The 23,498-nt window shown below is 33.5% G+C and overlaps 1 protein-coding gene across 2 annotated transcripts in view; it reads right to left on the bottom strand.

The window, feature by feature from the left end:
• TDRD3 (tudor domain containing 3) overlaps nt 1-23,498 on the bottom strand; it is a 213,253-nt gene that overhangs the window by 123,246 nt on the left and 66,509 nt on the right. The window contains exons 2-3 of one of the 2 annotated variants that reach the window (XM_036831839.1): nt 7,489-7,573; nt 2,900-2,965 (exon numbers count right to left, since the gene is read on the bottom strand). In XM_036831839.1, the coding sequence (XP_036687734.1) occupies nt 2,900-2,965; nt 7,489-7,573 (151 nt within the window). The remainder of the gene's footprint in view (nt 1-2,899; nt 2,966-7,488; nt 7,574-23,498) is intronic. The other variant, XM_036831840.1, reaches the window with a different exon arrangement.

Genomic DNA, 23,498 nt, shown 5'->3' with positions numbered 1-23,498 from the left:
AACAACAAACAACCCAATCAAAAAATCGGCAGAAGACCTAGGTAGACATTTCTCCAAAGAAGACTTACAGATGGCCAAGAGGCACATGAAAAGCTGCTCAACATCACTAATTATTAAAGTAATGCAAATCAAAACTACAATGAGGTATCACCTCACACTGATTAGCGTGGGCATCATCAGAATATCTACAAACAACAAATGCTGGAGAGGGTGTGGAGAAAAGGGAACCCTCTTGCACTGTTAGTGGGAATGTAAATTGATACAGTCACTATGGAGAACAGTATGGAGGTTCCTTAGAAAACTAAAAGTAGAATTACCATATGACCCAGCAATCCCACTACTGGGCATATACCCAGAGAAAACCATAATTCAAAAAGACACATGCACCCCTTGGACTTCCCTCGTGGTGCAGTGGTTAAGAATCCACCTGCCAATGCAGGGGACATGGGTTCCAGCCCTGGTCCAGGAAGATCCCACATGCCACGGAGCAACTAAGCCCGTGTGCCACAACTACTGAGCCTGCACTCCACAGCCTGTGAGCCATAACTACTGAGCCCGTGTGCCACAACTACTGAAGCCCACATGCCTAGAGCCCGTGCTCCACAAGAGAAGCCACCGCAATGAGAAGCCTGTGCACCGCAACGAACAGTAGCCCTCACTCAACACTAGAGAAAGCCCGTGCACAGCAACAAAGACCCAGCGCAGCCAAAAATAAATAAATAAATAAAATTAATTTTAAAAAAAATACACATGCACCCCAATGTTCAATGCAGCACTATTTACAATAGCCAGGTCATGGAAGCAATGTAAATGTCCATCGACACATGAATGGATAAAGATGTGGTACATATATACAATAGAATATTACTCAGCCATAAAAAGGAATGAAATTGGGTCATTGTAGAGACGTGGATGGACTTAGAGACTGTCATACAGAATGAAGTAAGTCAGAAAGAGAAAAACAAATATCTTATATTAACGCATATATGTGGAATCTAGAAAAATGGTACAGATGAACCAGTTTGCAAGGCAGAAATAGAGACACAGATGTAGAGAACAAACGTATGGATACCAAGGGGGGAAAGTGGGGCTGGGGGGCAGTGGTGGGATGAATTGGGAGATTGGGATTGATATATATACAGTAATATGTATAAAATAGATAACTGATAAAAAAGTATTTTAAAAAAAATGCTCTGAGAAGTTGGAGGAAGCAGAGGAAACTCTTATCAGTACCTTTCCCCATGAGCTTATAGTAGAGATAGGTGCTGAGAATACCTAAAGACACATGAAGAAACAATGGAAAATCAATAATCCAGAATGCTAGTTTTCTTAAATCAACTAGCATAAGGATGCGCAGCCACTGCTTTGATATTAGTTACTTTTCCTGTAAAGAACTGTGCATTCATCAGACCTGTCCAAGACTGCTGCCTAATTTGGAGTTCTATACCCCAGAAGTTTTCTAATTATGCTTCCCAGACCAGCAGAATCAACATCCCACAGAGACTTGTTCATAATACAAATTCTAGGGCTCTATCCCAGTTGAATGGAGACAGAGGCATGGGAGTGGGAGAGGTTAGAGGCTGGCAATGTGTGTTCTAGCCAGGCCTCAGGATGATTCTGATGTATGCTGAAGTCTGAGAACTACGACCACAACCAGAAAAAGAAATGTATGGAACTGGAGAGGACTCTGAGAAGAACAATGAAGATGAATGGAATGCCTGGGACAGAATAAACAGAGGAACCAAGATAGATGGCTTTAGCAAGAAGAAACCTGTGGTACTGACATTTACAAGTCTTCAAGTATATGAAGAATTATTCACAAGGGAAGGTAACCAGATGTTCTCCATTTCCCCTGAGGGAAGATAAAGAAGACGTTACGGACTTCAAGTTGCATCAAAAGAAATTTAGGTTAAAATACAATTAAAGTTTGCTGACACAGAGTGTTGTTAAACATTAAAATGAATTGCTGAGGAGTTTGTAGAACTTTCTTCTCTGAGTATCTGCTTCAAAAACTACTGTAAATTATAAAATAAACTCTTGTTTTCTTTCCAGCTAAATGACTACCATCTATTGCATTAGGGAAAATGTGAAAAATATGTTGTTACATTTCAGACCTTTTAAAATTATCTAAAATTTAAAATATCTGAGGTACAGCAACTATCTTAAATATCTGAGTGTTAAAATGATAAGAATACTTATTCAAACACAAAACATATACATTCAAAGTATTTCTTTAAACTACAGATAATGATGTTCCGTAATAGTTCAAAAAGTGAGCAGTAGCACATATAAAATTCTTGGTTGACTCAATTTACATGTATTTTCAAATAAAAAGAAGAAATTGAATACAAATGAATAAGAAGTAAAAGATTGACTAGTTGGTATCTAAAAACTGTATCCTTGTATTTTAAAAACATCACTGAAAAAATTCATAACATGAATACATATATGTGTTACACAAAATGATAGCAGTAACCAAATGCATGGCTTTGCCAAATTGCTCCTAACACTCTCTCCCAATCTTATAATTTTATATTAATAAGTTCATTAAACAAATACGGTTAACAGGTAACTAAAATAAAAAGATACAAAAAGGTCCTTTTCCTGAGCACCAATAATATCTGGTAAGTCTCACATGTAAAGTAAGTGTGTCATAGTTACAATTCCTGAAAAAAAAGTTTTTTTTAAATGTTGAAAAGTCACCAAAAGTTTAAAAGTTTAAGCTTTAGTAATTTTCCATGTGTATAGGAAGTCACTATAATGATAACTCTGTGAATTGTTCACCTCCAAAATATTTTGAAGTTGCAGTCTTCATTGACAAAAAATAATTCCAGTAATTTAGTAGATGTTCATATTTATCATACTTAGCATAATTTAGGAAGTTAACATTTTTCATTACCTTTTCCACCTTTCCACCATTGATGTCACTGGGGAGGAATTTCTTGCCAATTGTTCTCAAGTCTGTCTAAAATAAAAATATTATTATTAAAATAAAATTATAGAGAAAAGTGAATCTAAATCTAATCTCACTCACAAACAAAAGATAAAATTACTTAAGGTATGTGGAACAAAATTTAAATAAATGTCTTTCAACTGATTATGAGATCTATATATATATAAAATCAATCTTTTCTAATAACACAGTCCCATACATACATTGTTTAAAGTACGTCAAAGGCCTTATTTATATCTGGTCATACTTCTCTAGATAACCTTTTAACTTACTAAGTCTTCTTTATTAAAATCTAAAACTTGATTTTATGAAACTATATAGTCTTACTAAAAAATTAATGCCACAATCCAAAACTAAATGACTACTTTGAACATATAAACAGAGTATATTTTTGACAACTAAATTCTATATAACCTTGATATGCAGAGACATGAAAACACATTACTCTATAGGCTGTGATACTTATGACATAACAAAGCTACATAACATAAAAATATCCCAGAGAACAATACCACTGCAACAGCAAGAAATCATAAGACTATACTGTAGTAAATACTTATTTCATTTGCTTTTTAAACAAATTACAGAAACAGAAGTTGGTGAACAAATGACTAACCACATGAAAATTCCTAAGTACATATTATTCAGCAAACCAAAGCAAAACATAAAAAGGACAACATAGGACTAAGATAAAGTTGTAGGATTTCTGACATAAAAACAGAACTTCAACTACACAGTCTACATAAAAAAACAGAAATTTTCAGGATTTTGTCTTCTTTAAGAAGTGAAAACTAAAGGAATAGTAAGAAATTTGTTCAGAAGAAAACTAATACTACTCATGAAAAAGGCCTAATTATTTAAGCTAAGAAATTATCTTGCTGCTTGAGATAGTGAGGTTAGATTAGTAACTAAATTTGTACTGTTTTGTTATTCCTTAAATGTAGTAAAGAGAAGCTCTTCATTGCCTCAAGAGCAAAACAAAACAGACTTAGAGTGCATTTAATCACAACATTTATAAGGGAGAAATTTATATTAGACTTAAGGAGAAAATACTAGATGATTAAAATTACAGTATCACAAAAGGATACATACAGAGAAGTAGGACAGTCTTCTTTGAACACCTACAATAATAGAATATCCTCTTATTTGAAATATCCATATATGGTCAGCTTAAGAAACAAGCATACATGTTATATAACCCTCACAGATCCTTTCCAGTCTTTTACTACAATGATTTATAATTTATTTCTCAATGTAATGCAAGGATCACTCCTAAAGTAAAACTCACTGAATGGAACTGCCAGGTAAACTAAGCCCCAAACCCAAATACTTGTTTAACAATTTTTCAGGTTTATCCTTTTTGCAGCCTCCACCCAATAACAGAGTGAAAGAACTATAAACCATACCTCAAGTTGCATGGCTTTGACTTTGAAAATACTAAGCAACATATGGGGAAAAAAATACTTTCCTATACTAGCATTTCCTATATTAGGATTGTTTTGAAGATTAAATAATGCATGTAAAGCATTCAGCACAATGACTTGCAAACAGTAAGCATTTAATGAATGTTAGCTATCATGTTTACTTTAGCGAATATAAAACATGCATACTGTTATCATCTGAACGTGTACAAGTCAATAATACAACTAACAGTTCATAAAAACATAAGCATTATCTTGAAGTCACTCAAAAGCTGAAATATTTAAATATGTATAAAAAACAGAATATATAAAAATTTTATGATACATCATGGTCCTTCATTTCTGGTTTTTATCACTAATTATAAAATTAAAATTAAAATTAAATGAGGCATTAATATAAATGAGAAATGAGCACTAGACTAAAATCCTAAACTTTGATTTACTACATACTGTAATTAACTAATATGACCTGGGACACGTCAGAATTTCTCTAAATCCAGTTAATTTATTCCTCTGTAACATGGAAAACATATTACCAATTCTATCTTCCAAAGCTGTTGTCAGGCTAAAAGGAGACAATGTATTCAAAGTGCCGTACACACATATAAGGAATGTTATTTCACTGTTCTTTTAGCAAGATGAAAATGACCTACCAAATCTTTAAACATCCTAAATTCAAAGTCAATTTATGAGTTCTGCAAAGGCAATTCTACGATTCAGACGCTGTTATATCAGGATCACTAGGATAACTGGGTCCAAAATTACATTTATAGTGAATAAGCAATTATGCAGGAGAAATATTTAACCTATAACATGCATGTGTGCACACACACACAAGATTCCTGACTATTTCTTCAAGTAAGTTCAGCAGAATATCTATTTGGCAAATCATTTTGTATTATACAGAATCTTAAAAGAAATTTTAAAATAATCTTTTAAAACTTTTACTGTTACATATTATTTAGTAATTTAAGACTAGGCTATCATTTAATTTTTTTCTGAATAATTCAGGAATTTGAACGCAAAACTATATGCTGAATTTCAAGGTTATTTCTTAATATCCTTACTCCTCATTCTACAGAGGAAAAAAATTAAGAACCTCCCTCCTTTCAACATAAAAACCCATGCAGAAAAGAGTTACATAGCAGCTCTGAGGCTGCTATCTTTAGAAGGGCCTGCTTACAAAGTTGGCCCGAAGGTGTCATCTGGGAACTTGGCACTTGAACCATTCCCTAACAGAAAATGTGGTTCACTGCCTGAATTATTTGTATTAACAATGTGATTTATGGTAAACACCTGCTTTTTGAGGGGGGGAGTCTGGAATTTTATTTCATGCTAAGCAGGGAGTACCTTCCTAAGCAGCCCAATAAGAGCCTAATGGACTTCCCTGGGCAGCAAAACCATATACATACCATTGCTTTGTTCACTGCTAGATAAAGGAACAAATTCAGTGTGTTCCCACTGATAGAAGAGAACATAAGCAAGCTTATGCATGGATTATTCTCCCAATATGTAATAAGTTATATGTAAGAACTAATAATGCAAGTCTTTCTCAATTAGTGATTAACATCCCACAATCACTTGAAAGTTAAAATAATTCAACAGAAATACTGTATATACCTGATTTTATTTAAAGGTTATAAACTTGAAACTTAGATTATTTGTCTGGTGTAGACTTCATCCCGATTAAAAGTATTTTTTTTATCCTATTATATCGCATAATAGCTTTGGACTGCAGTATTCAACTATATATTTTAAAGAAAATTATAAAGACAAATTAATTCACTAAGATAATAATCATCATGTACCTCTTATGTACACAGGACAAATACTTCATGTTGACTTACTTTACTTAGTTTCATACCCAATTTATACATAGCTCAATGCTATTTACCTATGTATATAAATAAGAAAAATAAAAAAGAAGATTATCACAAAGCCTTTTTCCTATCATCTTTAGGACTTTTTTTAATAAACAAAGAAACTAGGGTTCTTTATACCATTTTTTGAAAATAAAATTCACTAATTTGGGTGCAAATCAAAGAAAGTTAAAGTGTCTAGCAAATATTCCCATTTGTAGTCACAGATAACACACATAATTTCTAAAAAACCTGTTGGTCTTATTGAATAAAATTTCAAAGCAGCTAAAAAAATCACAGCCTTCAAAATATAAATTTTATGTTTAAACCCAAGTTTAATTATATAAATATAAATTTAAGTAATTTGAAAAGTTATACACAGTTACATATTTATACTTCACATATTCTTATCAGTTGTCACCCTTTCTGCTTTATGCTAAACCTACTTTGCAGTGACATAATGGATTTATCAGACAGTAATTCTCTTCTGAATTTCATTGATTATGTATCATAGTATATGAAGTTGATTAATAGACTGTGACTGCAAAGGCGATACAAAAAACACTCCCACGGGGTAACTGCAAGATTGAAAAAAGAATATTAATTTACTTACATCTGTACTTCAAACAATTTTTATAACTCTTCAAAAAAATCCAAAAGTCAATCCCAATTATAGAAAAGATACAACTATACAAATGGGTAGAGGGAAAGAGCTTGGAAAGAAATATACACCAAAACATTAACGGTAATTATTTGGTTTTATTATTTTACTTTTCTGTATTTTATGAAGTAGTTGTATGGTACCATATATACTACTTTTATCAACAGGAAAAGTTACTTTGAAAGAAAAAATACAACTGTCAAGAAGCTATAACCTAGCTAGAGTTTCTATGCACATTAAATGTCAATTTGTTTTCATGAATATGATCAGTTTTTACTGTTATTACATAGCTACTGTAAATGTAATGAAATTCTGTAACTGATCACAGGGTGAAAAAAAAGGAGTTTTAATTGCATTTTTCCCTTTTTCATTGAATTCTGAATAATAGATGTTAAAGAAATATATATTTCTAATAATTGGCTTATATGAGATTACCAAATTCAACAAACATTCCTGCAACTTAAAATGGACAATAAAAATGCAAGATGATTTATGATTTTTTCTCATCATAAAATCCAGTTTATTCTATGAGATATTTTTCATAAATATAGCTTCCAGATTTAAAACGTTTATAAGTTAATAAATAAAACCTACATTGAGAGCAATCAGGATGATGTCATTTATATTGACTTTGTCAGGAGAACTTGTGCACGCTTCAATGCCTTCATCTGAAAGATACCTGTTAAAATAAAATAAATGGCTTAATATTTTCTAAAATCAAAATTAACCAAAATTATTTTCTTAAGTCTACATGCAATTTTGTTCTCTACTATAAAATGCTTCCACTACAAATACTAGGCAAAAAGAGCCCTGGATACTCCCTGTTGTTTATTTACTATCTGATAGAACAGGATAGACAATGCGTATTTTTCCTCTTTTATATCTTTAAAGGGATACTGTGTTAATAAAAGTATCCATATGTTTTCCGAGAAAAGCTATTTAACCATCAATATACTTCTTAAGGAATGAATGAGCTCCTCTTTACTATTATACAAATACAATATCCGACTTAAATATTTAGTAATACAGTAAACTCTTAAGAGATTGAGATGTGCTATAAAAATAGAACTAAAAACAACATAGATTTAAATATAGTCCAACAAACTTTCTTCTGGGCTACTTTCTCACATTATCTTCTCAAGTCCCCTTTCTCTAACATAATGTTCCCAAGAATCTTTCAATAAATACTACTGACTCCAAATAGCACAAAGATAGGCAACTTTTTATCTTACATCTTTTACTTTTCCTGTCTCTTTTCAGTTTTTTTTTACTCATTGTCTTATTGTCCTCTGTTTTTTTTTATTCAGTCCAAACCAACCATACATCTGTAGCAGACAATAATTAATTCAAGAGTAAAAAGATTATTGAATCCAAAGGGGGGAAAAATCATCTCTACCAATTCACCCATACCCAATACAGTCATTTTGAAATTCTTTGATAAATTCTACAATTCAGATATCATCCCCCCAAAAGTCCACCTGTAAAAATGCCCATTAACATTCGGCATCTTTTGTAATCAGTATCAGATACTCCTTTAACCAAAGATCTGATGCTAGCATTGCCACTGTAGACATTCTCCCACTAAAAAGATCCCACTACTGGGCATATACCCTGAGAAAACCATAATTCAAAAAGATACATGTACCCCAATGTTCCTTGCAGCACTACTTACAATAGCCAGAACATGGAAGCAACCTAAATGTCCACAGACAGATGAATGGATGAAAAAGATGTGGTACATATATACACAATGGAATATTACTCAGCCATAAAAAGGAACGAAATTGAGTCATCTGTAGTGATGTGGATGGACCTAGAGTCCGTCATACAGAGTGAAGGAAGTCAGAAAGAAAAAAAGTAAATACCGTACATTAACGCATATATATGGAATCTAGAAAAATGGTACTGATGAACCTAGTGGCGGGGCAGGAAAAGAGATGCAGTCTTAGAGAACGGACTTGTAGACACAGGTGGGTAAGGGGAGGGTGAGATGAACTCAGAGAGTAACACTGACATATATACACTACCATGTGTAAAACAGATAGCTAGTGGGAAGCTGCTGTATAGCACAGGGAGATCAGCTTGGTACTTTGTGATTACCTAGAGTGGTGGGATGGGGAGGGTGGGAGGGAGGCCCAAGAGGGAGGGGATATAGGCATACATATAGTTGACTCACTTTGCTGTACAAGAGAAACTAACACAACATTGGAAAGCAATTATAATCTAATAAAGATGAAAAAAAAAAAAAAGATACAGGAGTGCTAGTCTGACAGAGCTAACTCCGGCTCTTCCTGATGGCCAGCAATTCCACCATCAACCCTCAACCTTAGGCTGATTCTAAGACACTTGTCAATGTAAACTTTACCTGAAGACAGCAACCAAAGAGCATTTGCCTTTAAGAAACATAGGATGAATGATTTCTCAAAAGTAAAAGGGCAAGTGAAAAGAAATGTGAATAGGAGAGTAAAAAAGCAATAGAAAATTAAAGCTGATAAACCTATGCATAAGATCAAGGAGGTAAAAGAAAGGAAAGTGTATATAAATCAAAGCAAGAAAGTGTTAAAAAAATTAGATACTATTAAAAGTTGAAGACCATGGCAGTGCTAAACTACAATGATGAATGAAGGCAAGGAGTTAAGTGGGCTACAGAGAAAAATAGAAGTGTTAAGTAGGTAGATGAGTCAGTAAGAAGGAATGGATGGGAGGCAGGAATAAATAGTACATGAGTGACCATGGAATACAATGTTTGCAGTCAGCATAGATGGCTAAAACACTGCTTTAATTCAGAATGGCTAAGTTCATTTCCTTATTACCCTGATAATTTTTCACTATTCACAGCCATTGACTGTATCCAGCACTAACCATCTTACAAATTCAGTTCTACAAATATTAATTAACTCCCCCTTTATGTGAAAAGTACTATGTGAATCAGTAATAAGATCAGTAAAATGATGAAAAATAAACATCTTTCTTCAAGGAGTTTACAGTCTCACATAAAGAATAATACAACATGTAAACAGCTATCATACAATGCCAAAATAACTATAAACAAAATGTTATGGGTGCTCAAAGTGGTTGCAGAATGGAAAAGAGTGTACAGAAAGGGAATAGTACGACCAACAACATGGAAGTAAAAAAGTATAAAGCACATTCTAGAGGTAATAACTTGGAACGTTACGGCTGGAAAATGGGGAAGAGATGAGAGGTCAGTATAGGTTGAGATGAATTTTATTTACTGTAGGAAGCAACAGTGCATAGAGGGATATGGGTGCTATATTAAATGCTGACTGAGTAATTACAAAAACACAACTTTCAAAATTCCTACAGTGGGGAAATAATATGCAATGACTAATAAAATACTTTTGTTTTCTAGAAAGGCAACTCTTTAGAATTAAAAGATTATAGGATGTCAGATGAACTGGAAATGCTCTTAAAAAATAATCAAAGTTTAACTCTTCAATTTTACAGATGAAGAAAAGAATGCCCAAAGATGTTAACCTAAACTTGCTCCAAAATACAAACTTAAGCTATGCAAAGTTAAAACAAAAATGTCTCCTGATTCCCAGTTTAGCAGTCTTTTCATTACAACACACTATTTTTATTTATCAACAACTAATGCTAATATCAGGAATATGATTTTTTTCTCATAAACAGAAGTCAACATCTATACAAATCAATTTCTTAATCAAGTAGACACTTTACCAACACACACAAAAAAGCACAACTAGGCAAATTCAATCAGTGTCTCCAAAGTATACTAAATAAGAATAGGCCTAGTTTCATAGTAAAAGATCAGGGAACTAATATTAACTACTATTAAGAGATTCAAAAATTGTTACAACAATAAAAATACCTATCCTGCAAAATATAAAAAGGAAACATCTATCTAACAAAAATTCTGAAAGCAGAAGAGATAAGGGGGTGTAAATTTGACTTCATCCATGTATAAATCAAATATCATGTGATTTCTTCCAAACGATGCCTGGAGAAGGCTTCCTGAATATAAGAAATTATAAAATATGGCTCAGTCTCAATTTCCAAGTTTTACAAGTCTCCCTTCCTCACCCTTCACATTAAAAAAAAAAAAAAAAAAAAAAAAAATCAAAGGACTTGAGCCTCACAGCTTTACTTTGTAATTATCAAGAAACAGGAGACCCATTCACAGGTCTCCCCAGTAATATCTTGGTTATCCTTCTGTCAATACTGGACCATTTTCACAGGACTAAATCTAAATTAACTGTAACTTGAGATTTACAAATTAATCTTTTTGTTTTTGTAAACATTTAAGACTCCAATATCATCAATTAATAAAAAAAAGTGATAAAACTAAGGTATTATGTCCCAATCAGCTTCAAGATGCACTACAGGAACACAGCAACTGAAAGAACAAAACAACACAAAATTCACCAGCCTTAATGTGGTCACTGGGAAAAAAAGGAATTGAAAATTGGCACAGGCGTGTCAGATCTGATCCCTGTGCACATCTGCACAATGGACCTCAAGGGAAGTGAGTCATAATCAGTTCCCATGTGCCGTCTTCGAGCATGCAAACCCAAGGGCATGGACCTTAAAGAAGAAATAAACCCCAGAGAGCTCTTGTTGACTACAACAGCCCCAAAAGCACACACTTTTTTTCTCCTCTGGTGGAGATTTGAGAACAGTAACATTATAAAACCACTCATTACTATTCTGAACTAAAAATACATCGGAATACATTTTATTGACAAGCAAGGCACTAAAGGGCTAAATTTCTGCATCATACTCACAGAATAGACTAATATTTCTCCTTAGTTTTACCTTCAAATAATTCCATTTTAAATCACAGTTTAATAAACACTCAAATTTGTTTTAAAAGATTTTGGAAAGTGCTTCTTATTTTCATAAATAAATGTTAAAATTCTGACTTTCTCAGAGTCATTTAATTTTAATCCTGAGCAACTCTTCTTACTTAAGAAGTAAAAGCTTTAAAATTAATTACTATCCACCAATTTGGGGGAGAGGTGGTTTCCTATTACAAATAATGAATATATATTTAATAAGAAGGGTCTCACTGCTAAAACCATCTTTACCTCATGTTCTAAAGTTACCTGGGCATATAAAACAGACACTCCCAAACTACAGTTCAAGAATCTCAACTGACAGAAAACTGTGATAAAAACAAATACTATTGTTTCAATATTACTTGTTAGATCCAGATAGTGGATCACTATTACCAGTAAGTGGATTCCTAACTGCAAGGGAAAAGAGTGCCTATTTTCCTTTGATCCATTCCTCTGGAAGTAGGTAAAATCCTTGAGTCTAACTTAATTACTGACTATGATGTACACATAATGAGGAGGGCAGCAACAAACTGAAGAGTACATGCCCATCTAAAGGGGGCAGCTCCAGTGACTATCTGTATGAGGATAGGTTAAGCAGCCATTGTCAGATCTTCTCATTTTTAGCTTTTAGTTTTTTGCAAAGCAATGTACAAGGCAAACAAAACAGGCTTCAGTCTGCATGTGGCACACACACTTTGTACGTATTAATTGTATTAGTTTATTTCAGTTATCTGTTTGTTTGCTCTTACACACTTTCAACTTGTCTTTCACATGCAGGGTTGTGCCCTAAGTGTCTCTCAAATGATATAATATCCATGGCTGACATCCTTTTCAAGCAAAAGAGGAGAAGAACTGTCTTTTAGGTCACTTTGTATGACTCCTGGACAGCAATAAACATATTTATGCATGTAAATAGTGTTCTTACCGGATTTATCGTCAAATCATTTACTTTGGCCTAAATTATCTTCAAACTGCACATATGATAACTCATCCTTACCTAGATTTCCAGACTACATATATTTTTTAGGGGGAAAATGTTCTAATTGACCAGAAATACTAAAACAGCACACTGAACTTTTCTTCCCCTCCACCTACCTGTACCTGTCCAAGCAATGAATGTCCATTCAAGTCTGAACTGAGACCTGAATTCCTAAGATAATCAAAAACGGAATCTATTATCACGCATACAAATTAGGCTGACGACACATGAAAATTCTTTAAAATGCCAATAAGAAAATCAAGAGTGAAAACATTCTTCCCAAATGGATAGGGACTCAATCAAAAAATAAAGGACATATCTGGACAATGACTGCTACAGGATGGTCTTAACTGTCTCTGAAGAAAACCCAAATCGCATGGTCTCATGTGGTTTTTGGGGTCTCTGATCTATACATGATTATTTGCTGCTACACTGAGATTACTAGCCCACATACGTTATCCAAATACCAAAATGGGAATTTTATAACTGAATCCTTGCTTAGCTACAAAGAAAATAATAACTAACTCCCAATTACTCAAGCCAATAGAGGGACAGGAGAGAATAAAACCTGACAGGTAATTTTTTAAATCATTTATATTAAAAGATATCTTTCATCTTAGCAAATATGAACATTGCCAACCTACTGCAAATTCCCAGGGCATTAAAAAATAATTTTTAAAAACTACCCAAACAAAGGTCTCTCTATTCACTCTGCATATCCTGTTTCCAGCCCCACAGTGTAAGTGGTCTGTAACATGCCTGCTGAAAATTTTGGGTTTTGCTATTATTCTTATAGGCTTTTGCTGTACCCAGTCAAAAACACTGAAATAATAATTTGCTAATTCCCTCCTTTAGGATAAAGGAAAATGGCTTATGAACTCCTATTTATGAACCACAGAGTAATAAGATTAGTTAAGGTAACAAGGCTAATAAAAATTTGGGCACAAGGACTTCCCTGGTGGTCCAGTGGTTAAGCACGCTCCCAAAGCAGGGGGCCCGGGCTTCATCCTTGGTCAGGGAACTAGATCCCACATGCCGCAACTAAAGATCCTGTACGCGGCAAGAAAGATCCCACGTGCTGCAGCTAAGACCTGACGCAGCCAAATAAATAAATATTTTTTTAAAAAACTGGGGCACAAAATTTGCTTCAAATAACCTGGTACAGACTAAATGAACATACTAAATACAATGTATAAATACATTGGCGAGGGGGCGCGGGGGGGAGTCACCAACCAGAATATAACTTGGTACACCAGCATTAAGTTGAATGAATTTATGGTATTAAGCACAGCAAACAGGAGGATCAGAATCTATTAAAAGTAATTCAGAAGGGGGAGTCCTATGACCCAAATGGCAAAAAAGGAAAAAAGAGGTCTTTTATTTCATTTCCCTAAAAAAAAGTACCACTTCTATCACTACCATTTTCTTTCCTTCTTTAGGTTAAGTGGCCACCTACTATGCCAAAATGAATACCACAATCTTTATTCCAACAATTACAATAAGGACCTGAGTCAACACTAGCTTAAAATTTAATTTTCTCTATGGTTTATATACGAATGGATCAAATAAAGATATGTATTATATAAAGGAACTCTAAGTAACAAGTAATTAGTGTTCATCTTAATCAGTGAGTGAACTATTTTCTATGTAAGATTTATTTTATTCAAATATAAACTATCTTTAAAAATGCATCTCTTTTTCAGTTTTTAGTTTTTATGATTTCTTTGCATGCACAAATGTATATTACTTCCACCATTTAGCTAATATGATATTAAATTTTTTCTACACATGGGAAAATCTATTTTAATTTCTTCTATGCTAACTTTCCAAATTTTTATATTACAAAAATAAAAACACCAAAAGCAAAGAAATCATCATTAAAACCTTAACATTTTATGTGCAAATGTTTCAAAAAATTAACCTGCACAAAAATGGAGAGGATAAATATGCAAAAAGTAAAAAAAAAAATCTGCTTAGTACTACATAAGGATCTTTATTCTAAGCAAGTAACTTCAGTAGAGACGTGAAGCATTATGAAATGCCTTGATACATCATGATTAACATCCGTATTACTCAAACTTCAACATTTCAGTGGCCAGACAAAAATCTGGGGGCCCAATATTCAAGATTAAGATATGGACATCAGAAAAGGTTCTAGGGATAATCCTTTGTAAAGTCATATATAATGTAAAATATTTAAAAGTGTTTAAATTCTGAAAATTTGAAACCTAGATTTGTTTTTGTTAAGCATTTCCTTTAAAATGTTAAAGATGTTTTAGAGAGCTAATTCTGAAGAATGTACTACTTGAAAACACCACTAGATGACAACCTTGCTTCACAAGCATAATATCATCAGCCCATTACTGGAAGCTAAGACTCCAAAGATGTACTAAACTGGCTTTCAAATAAAGGTTTCCAACATTTATTGGGTTTTTTTGGTGGCGAGTAGATATATCAAAAATAAAATAGACTGTTATAATTTTAGAATTTGTGTTTGCTATAAAGATCACTCAGGATTTAAAAAAGAAACTCATTTAGCAGACACTCAAGAGATATCTCACATGGAAACAACAACTGAAGCATATCAATAGACAATTTTCTCTCTTATTCTCTCCTATTCATCCTTTGGAAATAGAAACTTATAAAAAGTACACATAAATTACTAGAGATTAATGTTTTTTTGCTGTGAAATAGTTACAAAGAGTATTTTCAACATTATTTCAATAGTTGTTTTTCTCTGACATCAAAACAAATAATATGACAATTTTAAGATAACTATAGGAAGACAGGTGACAACAAATCACAAACTTCTATTTTTTATGATCCTTTTTCAGCTATTTAAAATATTTTCCCTATACATAATCCAACCCATGAAGACATTAACCCTGGAATGCTTATTTGATATTAAGTAATTATTTTAACATCTGAGCAAGTAAAACTTCCTTTGAAATTCCATAATTGATATACTACAAGGATTAGTGGCAATGGGAACCTAACTATGTTATTATTCATTTTTGTAAACCAAACCCTCACATATTTTTAAAGTATAAATGAAGGCCTGGATATTTTTACTTTCGTTAATTTATGTCCTTCCTCTAATTCAACATTTTCATACTTAAATTCTGAAGCAGAGTTGAAGTTAGTTTTTAATAAATCATATTTTAAATATGTGATTTGATATTTCTGTCATCTCTACTCCAGCACAAAGGTGATAGCTATAAAACCATACATCAGGTGGAAAGACTCACTTTAGGCCTAATGCCTGTGTGCTGACTACTGCAATACAGAATCAGGGCCTGTAGAGGGCAGGCCAAAGGCCTCCCAGGATTAACCCCAGACCATGTACCTAGTTAGGTTTACATGAGAGTTGTTACTTTAAAATCTAAGATATGATAACAAATATTAGAAGGCATTTTATGAATAGCTTGGAGAGACTGTCATCTGATCTGTACTTTTTAGTGAGACAGAACTAGATGCAAATCTCAGTCTCACCATTTAATAAATGTGGGACACAAAGCAATTTATTCAATCTTTCTGTGCCTGTTTCCTCTCCTACTTAAAAAAAAAAAAATCTATAGAGTTGTTCTTAAAAAATGCTAATCTTTAAGAGTTGTTCTAAGAATAAATGAAATACCTGGCATATGCCTCATATGAAGTTAGATACTAAATAAAAACTAGTTTTCTTCCTTCTTAAACGCTGTACCCTTTGTGTCTATTCTGGAAAATATTTCCAAAACATAATGATACTTAAAAATGCCTTCGGGCTTCCCTGGTGGCACAGTGGTTGAGAATCTGCCTGCCAATGCAGGGGACACGGGTTCGAGCCCTGGTCTGGGAGGATCCCACATGCCGCAGAGCGACTAGGCCCGTGAGCCACAATTGCTGAGGCTGCGCGTCTGGAGCCTGTGCTTGGCAACCAGAGAGGCCGCGATAGTGAGAGGCCCGCGCACCGCGATGAAGAGTGGCCCCCACTTGCCGCAACTAGAGAAAGCCCTCGCACAGAAACGAAGACCCAACACAGCCATAAATTAAATAAATAAATAAATAAAATTTTTTTAAAAAATGCCTTCTTCTGAAACTAATACAATTGAATCTACTATAGTTAAAAAAAAAAGTCTTCTGGGTTATTAGAAGGGAGGAGGGTGGTGGGATAAATTGGGAGATTGGGATTGACATATATACACTAATATGTATAAAATAGGTAACTAATTAAAAAATAGTAACACATGAAGTATGATTCCACTTTTGATGGGGAAAAGCCTATATTTAAAAAAGAAAAAAAGAAAGAAAGAAAAAAAAATGAAGGGAGGAAAAGAATGAAATCTGCCTACCAATAAAAGGAATTGACTTGAAGGCTACAGCTAATAGTCAAAAGTGTATAACCTTCCTTATTAGAAAGCCTAAACTACATATTTCCAACCTGCTCTTCATATAGAGCTCACTGAGAAATGAAGGAAGGTGTCAGCAAGATGAAAAGATTTTTATTATTTAATTTTCTCCAATTTTACATATTGGATGAATAGACATAGTTTTTAACAATAAGAAAAAAACTTATTCCATGAGACAGTGCAAATATTTCTGCCTCAAAGAGAATTTTCAGTGCAACATACATTGCCATCATTTTTGCTCAATCTGCCATTTATGTCAAAATTTTAAAAAATGATGTCAAGAAACAGCTGGGAAGTAATAAGTTTAATATTCTATAGCAGAATTATATTGTATTAAAATTACAATTTTAGTATCTGTTTTAAAATTAGACATCTTATAATTTACACTCATAATTTATTTAAACTAATACCATCTATTCAAAACTTTAAAAATGAAAACCTACTACTTCAATTATCATAGGCAATTATGACGAATACCTACGTTTCTATTGCATGTCATCATATATCTTACCATTTAATAGCATAACAATTCTCCAAAAATTAAAATGAAATGAAAATAGAATGCCTAAAATAAAAAACGGCAGTCACTTAAATATGCTACTAAGTTAATTAAGTAAATATAAATGAATTTTTTGCAAGAGTGAAATAGCCCCTCATACATATATCTTAGTCAATAAATATGAATAATTCTAATTTTCATTTCGTTAAAATGCAACTTAAAATATAAAATGCTTGGTGTTGATTAAATTTTTGAAATTGAAATGCTGCAAATAAATTAAAAGTTTTCTTTTTCCAGCTTAGAAAACATAATTTAAATGTATACCCATCTCTTTGCAGTGGACTGAATGGTGGTACCCCGAATGATATGTTCATGTCCTAATCTCTGGGACCACTGAATGTTACTTTATTTGGAAAAATGATCTAAACAGATGTAATTAAGTTAAAGATCTTGAGATGATTAGCCTGGTGGGCCCTTAATGCAATGACAAGTGTCCTTATAAGAGAACAGCAGAGGGAATTTTGAGACATACACACAGAAGAGAGAGACACAGATGGACACAGAAATTGGAGTGATGAGGTCTCAAGCCAAGGAATGCCAGCAACCACCAGAAAGCTGTAAGTGGCAAGTAACTGATTTTCCCCTAGACCCTCTACACACACCTTTATTTCAGACTTTTAGACTCCAGAACTGTAAGAGAGTACGTTTCTATTGTTTTAACCACTCTGGTTTGTGGTAATTTGGTACAGCATCCACAGGAAACTGATACACCTATTATGAATTTAAGTAATTTGAAAGTACTCATTCAATTAAATAAAAACCTATTTTTTGAAAAGCCATCCTTTACATTAGAATCTATGAAAAACATCCTCTATTCAATTTAAAATGTCCTGATTCATTAACTCTCCCTGAATGATCAAGTTCAGTGAACTTGATCAGTTTAAGCCTATAAATAATAAAAATACAACTTTACAGAGGTATAATAAAAAGTGAAAGTGGTCCCTCCCCAATTCTTCCAAAAAATAAACATTATTAACAATGTTATTAACAACGTTATAACAATATCCTTGTAATACACATACACATAAATTGGGGTGGATTTTAGAAGGAAATACTTGTTTATAAAAATAGACTCATATACATAAAAGTTTCTGCAATACATCTTTTCACTTAAGAATAGATCATGGCCAACTTCTATTTCAAACATAGATTTCCCAATCTCATACTGTTCAATAGCTGCTTGTCCCTCAATATCCGAGGGGGATTGGTTTGAGGACCTCTGTGGAAACCAAAACTGGCAGATGTTCAATGTTCAAAATGGTATCTAGAAATAGAACTTTCAGGATAAACTCATGATTTTATATTTATATATCAATGTATCCATTCTCATGTGTGTGCACTGTCTAGAAACAACACATGACTCATGTAATAGTTGTATCTTCATTAATCTAATCATAAAGAAGCCTTGGTATAACTTTTAATTTTAAAAGAGCAATAAAGCATTGTTTTATAATATCTGACATATATACATTACAAAATGTTACAGATTAATAAAATCTCAATTTTAAAAAACTGAGGTAACATTGATTTATAACATAATACGTTTCATGCGTACATTGTATTTCTATTTCTGTATACCCTAACAGCATGCTCACCACCAAAAATTTAGTTTCCTTCCTTCACCATAAAGTTGATCCCACCTGTTCCTTCCTCCCTGGTAAGTACAAATCTGTTCTCTACATCTACATGCTTGCTTTTCTTTGGTTTGGTTTGTTTATTTATTTGGGGGGTTTTGTTTGTTTGTTGTATATTCCACATTGGAATGAGATCTATACAATATTTGTCTTTCTCCATCTGACATAATTCACTTAACATAATACCCTCAAGGTCCACACATATTCTCAGAAATGGCAAGATTTCATCCTTTTAATGGCTAAGTAGTATTACATTGTACATACATACCGCATCTTCTTTATCCATTCATCCACCCCCTGATGGACACTTCTGCTGTTTCCATATCTTGCATATGGTGAATAATGCCATGATGAACAGAGGTGTACATATATTTTCTCAAATTACTGCTTTCATACTCTTCGGATGACCCAGAAGTGGGAAAGCTGGATTAGTGATGTTGAGTAACTTTTCACGTGTCTGTTGGCCATATGAATGTCTTCTTCGGAAAAATGTCTATTCAGCTCCCCTGCCCAGTTTTTACTGAAGTTGGTTTTCTTTTTAATTGACTTATATGAGTTCTTCATGTTTTTAATTGAAGTATAATTCACTTACAACACTATGTTGGTTCCAAGTGCACAATGCAGTGATTCGATATTTCTACACATTACAAAATGATCAAGATAAAGTCTAGTTGCCATCTGTCACCAAAGTTATTACAGTGCTACTGACTATATTCCCCATGCTGTATATTTCATCTGCATCACTCATTTATTTTGTAACCTACCAATCCACTTCACCTATTTTGCCCAAACCCCCATACGCCTCTCCTCTGGTGACCACCAGCTTCTCCTCTGTATCTATTAGTCTGTTTCTCTCTTGTATTGTTTGTTTTGTTTTCTAGATTCCACATATAAGTGAAATCATATGGTATTTGTCTTTCTCTGTCTGACTTATTTCACTTAGCATAATACCAACTGGGTCCATACATGTTATCACAAATGGCAAGACTTTATTTTTTTTTATGGCTGAGTAATATTTCTGTTGATTCTATAAATCACATCTTCTTTATCCACTCATCTATTGATGGACACTTAGGATCCTTCCATATCTTGGCTACTGTAAATAATGCTGCAGTGAACATATGACTGCATATATCTTTTCCAATTAGTGTTTTTTATTCTTCAGAAAAATACCCAAAAGTGGAATTGCTGGATTGTATGATAGTTCTGTTTTTAATTTTTTGAGGAGCCTCCGTATTTTTTTCCATAGTAGCTATACCAATTTACATTCCCAACAACAGTGGATGAAGGTACACTTTTCTCCATATTCTTGGCAACACTTTATTACTGTCTTTGATAACAGTCATTCTGACAGATGTAAGATGATATCTCATTGCGATTTTGATTTCCAATTTCTTGATAATTAGTGACGTTCAGCATCTTTTCATGTGTCTGTTGACCACTTGATGTCTTCCTTGGAAACATGTCTATTCAGATCCTCTGCTCATTTTTTAATCAGATTTTTTTTTTGACATTGAGTTGTATGAATTCTTTCTATGTTTTGGATATAATGTTTGCAAATACATTCTCCCATTTAGTAGGCTAGCTATGTGTTTTGTTGAGAGTTTCCTTCGCTCTGCAAAAGCTAGTTTGATGCAGTCCCATTTGTTGATTTCTGCTTTTGTTTCCCTTGCTTGAGAAGACTGGTCTGAAAAAAATTGCTAAGACCAATGTCAAACAGCATAATGCCTATGTTTTCTTCTAGGAGTTTTACAGTTTCAGGTCTTATATCTATGTCTTTATTCCATTTTGAGTTTATTTTCATATATGTTATGAGAAAGTAGTCCAGTTTGAGCCTTCTGCATGTAGCAGTTCAGTTTTCCCAAAACCATTTATTGAAGAGGCAGTTTTTTTCCTCCATTGTATATTCTTGCATCCTTTGCCATAGATTAATTGGCCATATAAGTGTGGGTTCGTTTCCGGGCTCCTTTATTCTATTCCATTGACCTATATGTCTTGTTTTGTGCCAGTACCATACTGTTTCAATGACTGTAGCTTTGAAGTATAGTTTCCAATCAGGGCATGTGATACCTCCAGCTTTGTTCTTCATTCTCAAGATTGATTTGGCTATTCGGGGTCTTTTCTGTTTCCATACAAACTTTAGAATTATTTGCTCCATTTTTGTTAAAAAAAAAAAAAAAAAGGCCATTGGTATTTTGATAGGGAATACATTGAATCTGAACTGCTTTGGGGAGTACAGTCGTTTTAACAATATTAATTCTTCCAATCCATGAGCATGATATATCTTTCCATTTGTTTGTGTCATCTTCAATTTCTTTCATCAATGCCTTGTAATTTTCCAAGTACAGGTCTTTATTCCTAGGTATTTCATCCTTTTTGATGCAAATACACATGGGATTGTTTTCTTAACACATTACTGACCAGGGGATTTCTGTAGAAACTAATGCCTGTGGCTGGCAATTTGTTATATAAGTGAATATTGAAACACCCGCATTTGAGTAAATATCAACAACTTTTTTGCACTTAATGTATTTATTTGATACTTTGAACATGTCTTACTACAGCATTCTAATATAGAGTGTGACAGGCAGTATAGCAGGCACCTCTGTGTAGGAGAACAGAACATCTATTACAAATATACTATGTTTCACTGTGCTTTCCCCTGGAAGAGCAGACTCTACACTTTCTGGCAGCATTTTTTTTTTTAGTCCTGTGGGTATTATTTCCTCTAGAATATGTTCTTTTATTTTACGTGATAGTCGACAAGGTGGATCTTTGTGGGGGGCTCTTTTAGAAATGTCACAAGAAGGACCAGGTGCGGGACCACCACTACATTCACCAGAATGGTCAGTTACCTATTCTCTAGCTACTGCTAACAAAAATTGTTTGTAAGTCATTTTATTCTGTGCATTAAGGCTACAATAAATTTTAAATGCATTAAATAAACTGCAATTACTCAAATAGAAACCTGCTTTCTTATACCATTTTTGTGTTTTCCAGAGGATATTGAAGTTTGCAAGATATTGATCAGATCGATCAACTCCTTTCATATATTTATTATATTCTAATATACAAGTGGGCTTAGTTATCTGATGGCCAGTCCTCCTGTCTTCCTTTCCTGGAGATGCTATGGAGGTGTCATGAATAGTTGTCACCATGTGGACTAGGCCTCTTGTCTTTCCATATAAGAAGAATCACTTCTCCCTTCCATAAGAATGTCATTTCTCCCCTCTGTAGATTTTTAGATTTCTCCTTTAATTGGTTTGGTAGACCATGATTCTCTCTTACAGTACCATAAACTCTGGTTTTATTTTTCAACAATATTTCAGATGTGGACACACTGTTGTAATAATTGTCTTGGTAAATATGGTGCCATGACCAAGATAAGGTTGTAGGACTGATAATATTGTTTCTTGCAGTTTCTTTCCTTCAACCATGTGAATCTCAAGGTTGCATATATATCTAGTTTCACTTTCGCTAACCATTCTGACCAAAATTCCATAATTTGTAAGTTTTCCAGGATTATAGGTTTTGAATCTGAGTCGTCCTGTCCACTTTATCATTGCCTCCTCAAGTGATAGCTCTTCTCTGGGCATATAGGTCGATTGAAATTTTGGTAGAAGATAATCCAAAAGAGGTTTAATTTTTGAAATTCTGTCTGCAGGAAGTGGAGTTTCTGAGATATCGTCAAAGTGAAGACATGTCATTATTTGTTCAAACCTTGCCTCATCATAATCTTTGGAAAGACAGGTGTTTCAAGTAAGGGATCAGTCGACCAATATTCTTTCCAGTGTGACTTTATTTGTCCCATCAAAATTATTAATCCAAGAAACTTCTTCATGTCACTATGGGTTACATCAGTCCATTTTAAAGCCTTATACTTTTTATATGATTTTTCATTCTGTTGGTGACACAAGTTTGTGTGAGAAGCGACCAACTCGAAAAAGTCGTTACCAAAAATTAATTCTGTTATTTCACTAACACTTGGAGGGTTATTACATTCAGCAGTTACACCTGACACACCTGTAAAGTCTTCCAATTTCTGTGAAACGTTGTCTTCAATCCACTCTTCTGTAGAAGCAAAGGAGCATTCTCCAGCACCGTTTCATTTTCACTTTCCGCATCAGAGTCAATCACTAAGGTTTTTTGTCTTTTTGTTGGTCTAATATTCACATCATCTGAATCAGAACTATATTCTGAAGAACTATCATCTTCTGAGACACT

The sequence above is a fragment of the Balaenoptera musculus genome, chromosome 18 (genome assembly GCF_009873245.2).
Source record: "Balaenoptera musculus isolate JJ_BM4_2016_0621 chromosome 18, mBalMus1.pri.v3, whole genome shotgun sequence".
NCBI classification, from domain to species: Eukaryota; Metazoa; Chordata; class Mammalia; order Artiodactyla; family Balaenopteridae; genus Balaenoptera; species Balaenoptera musculus.
The sequence above is the reverse complement of the archived record's forward strand: the minus strand, read 5'-3'. Positions and strand labels throughout refer to the sequence as shown.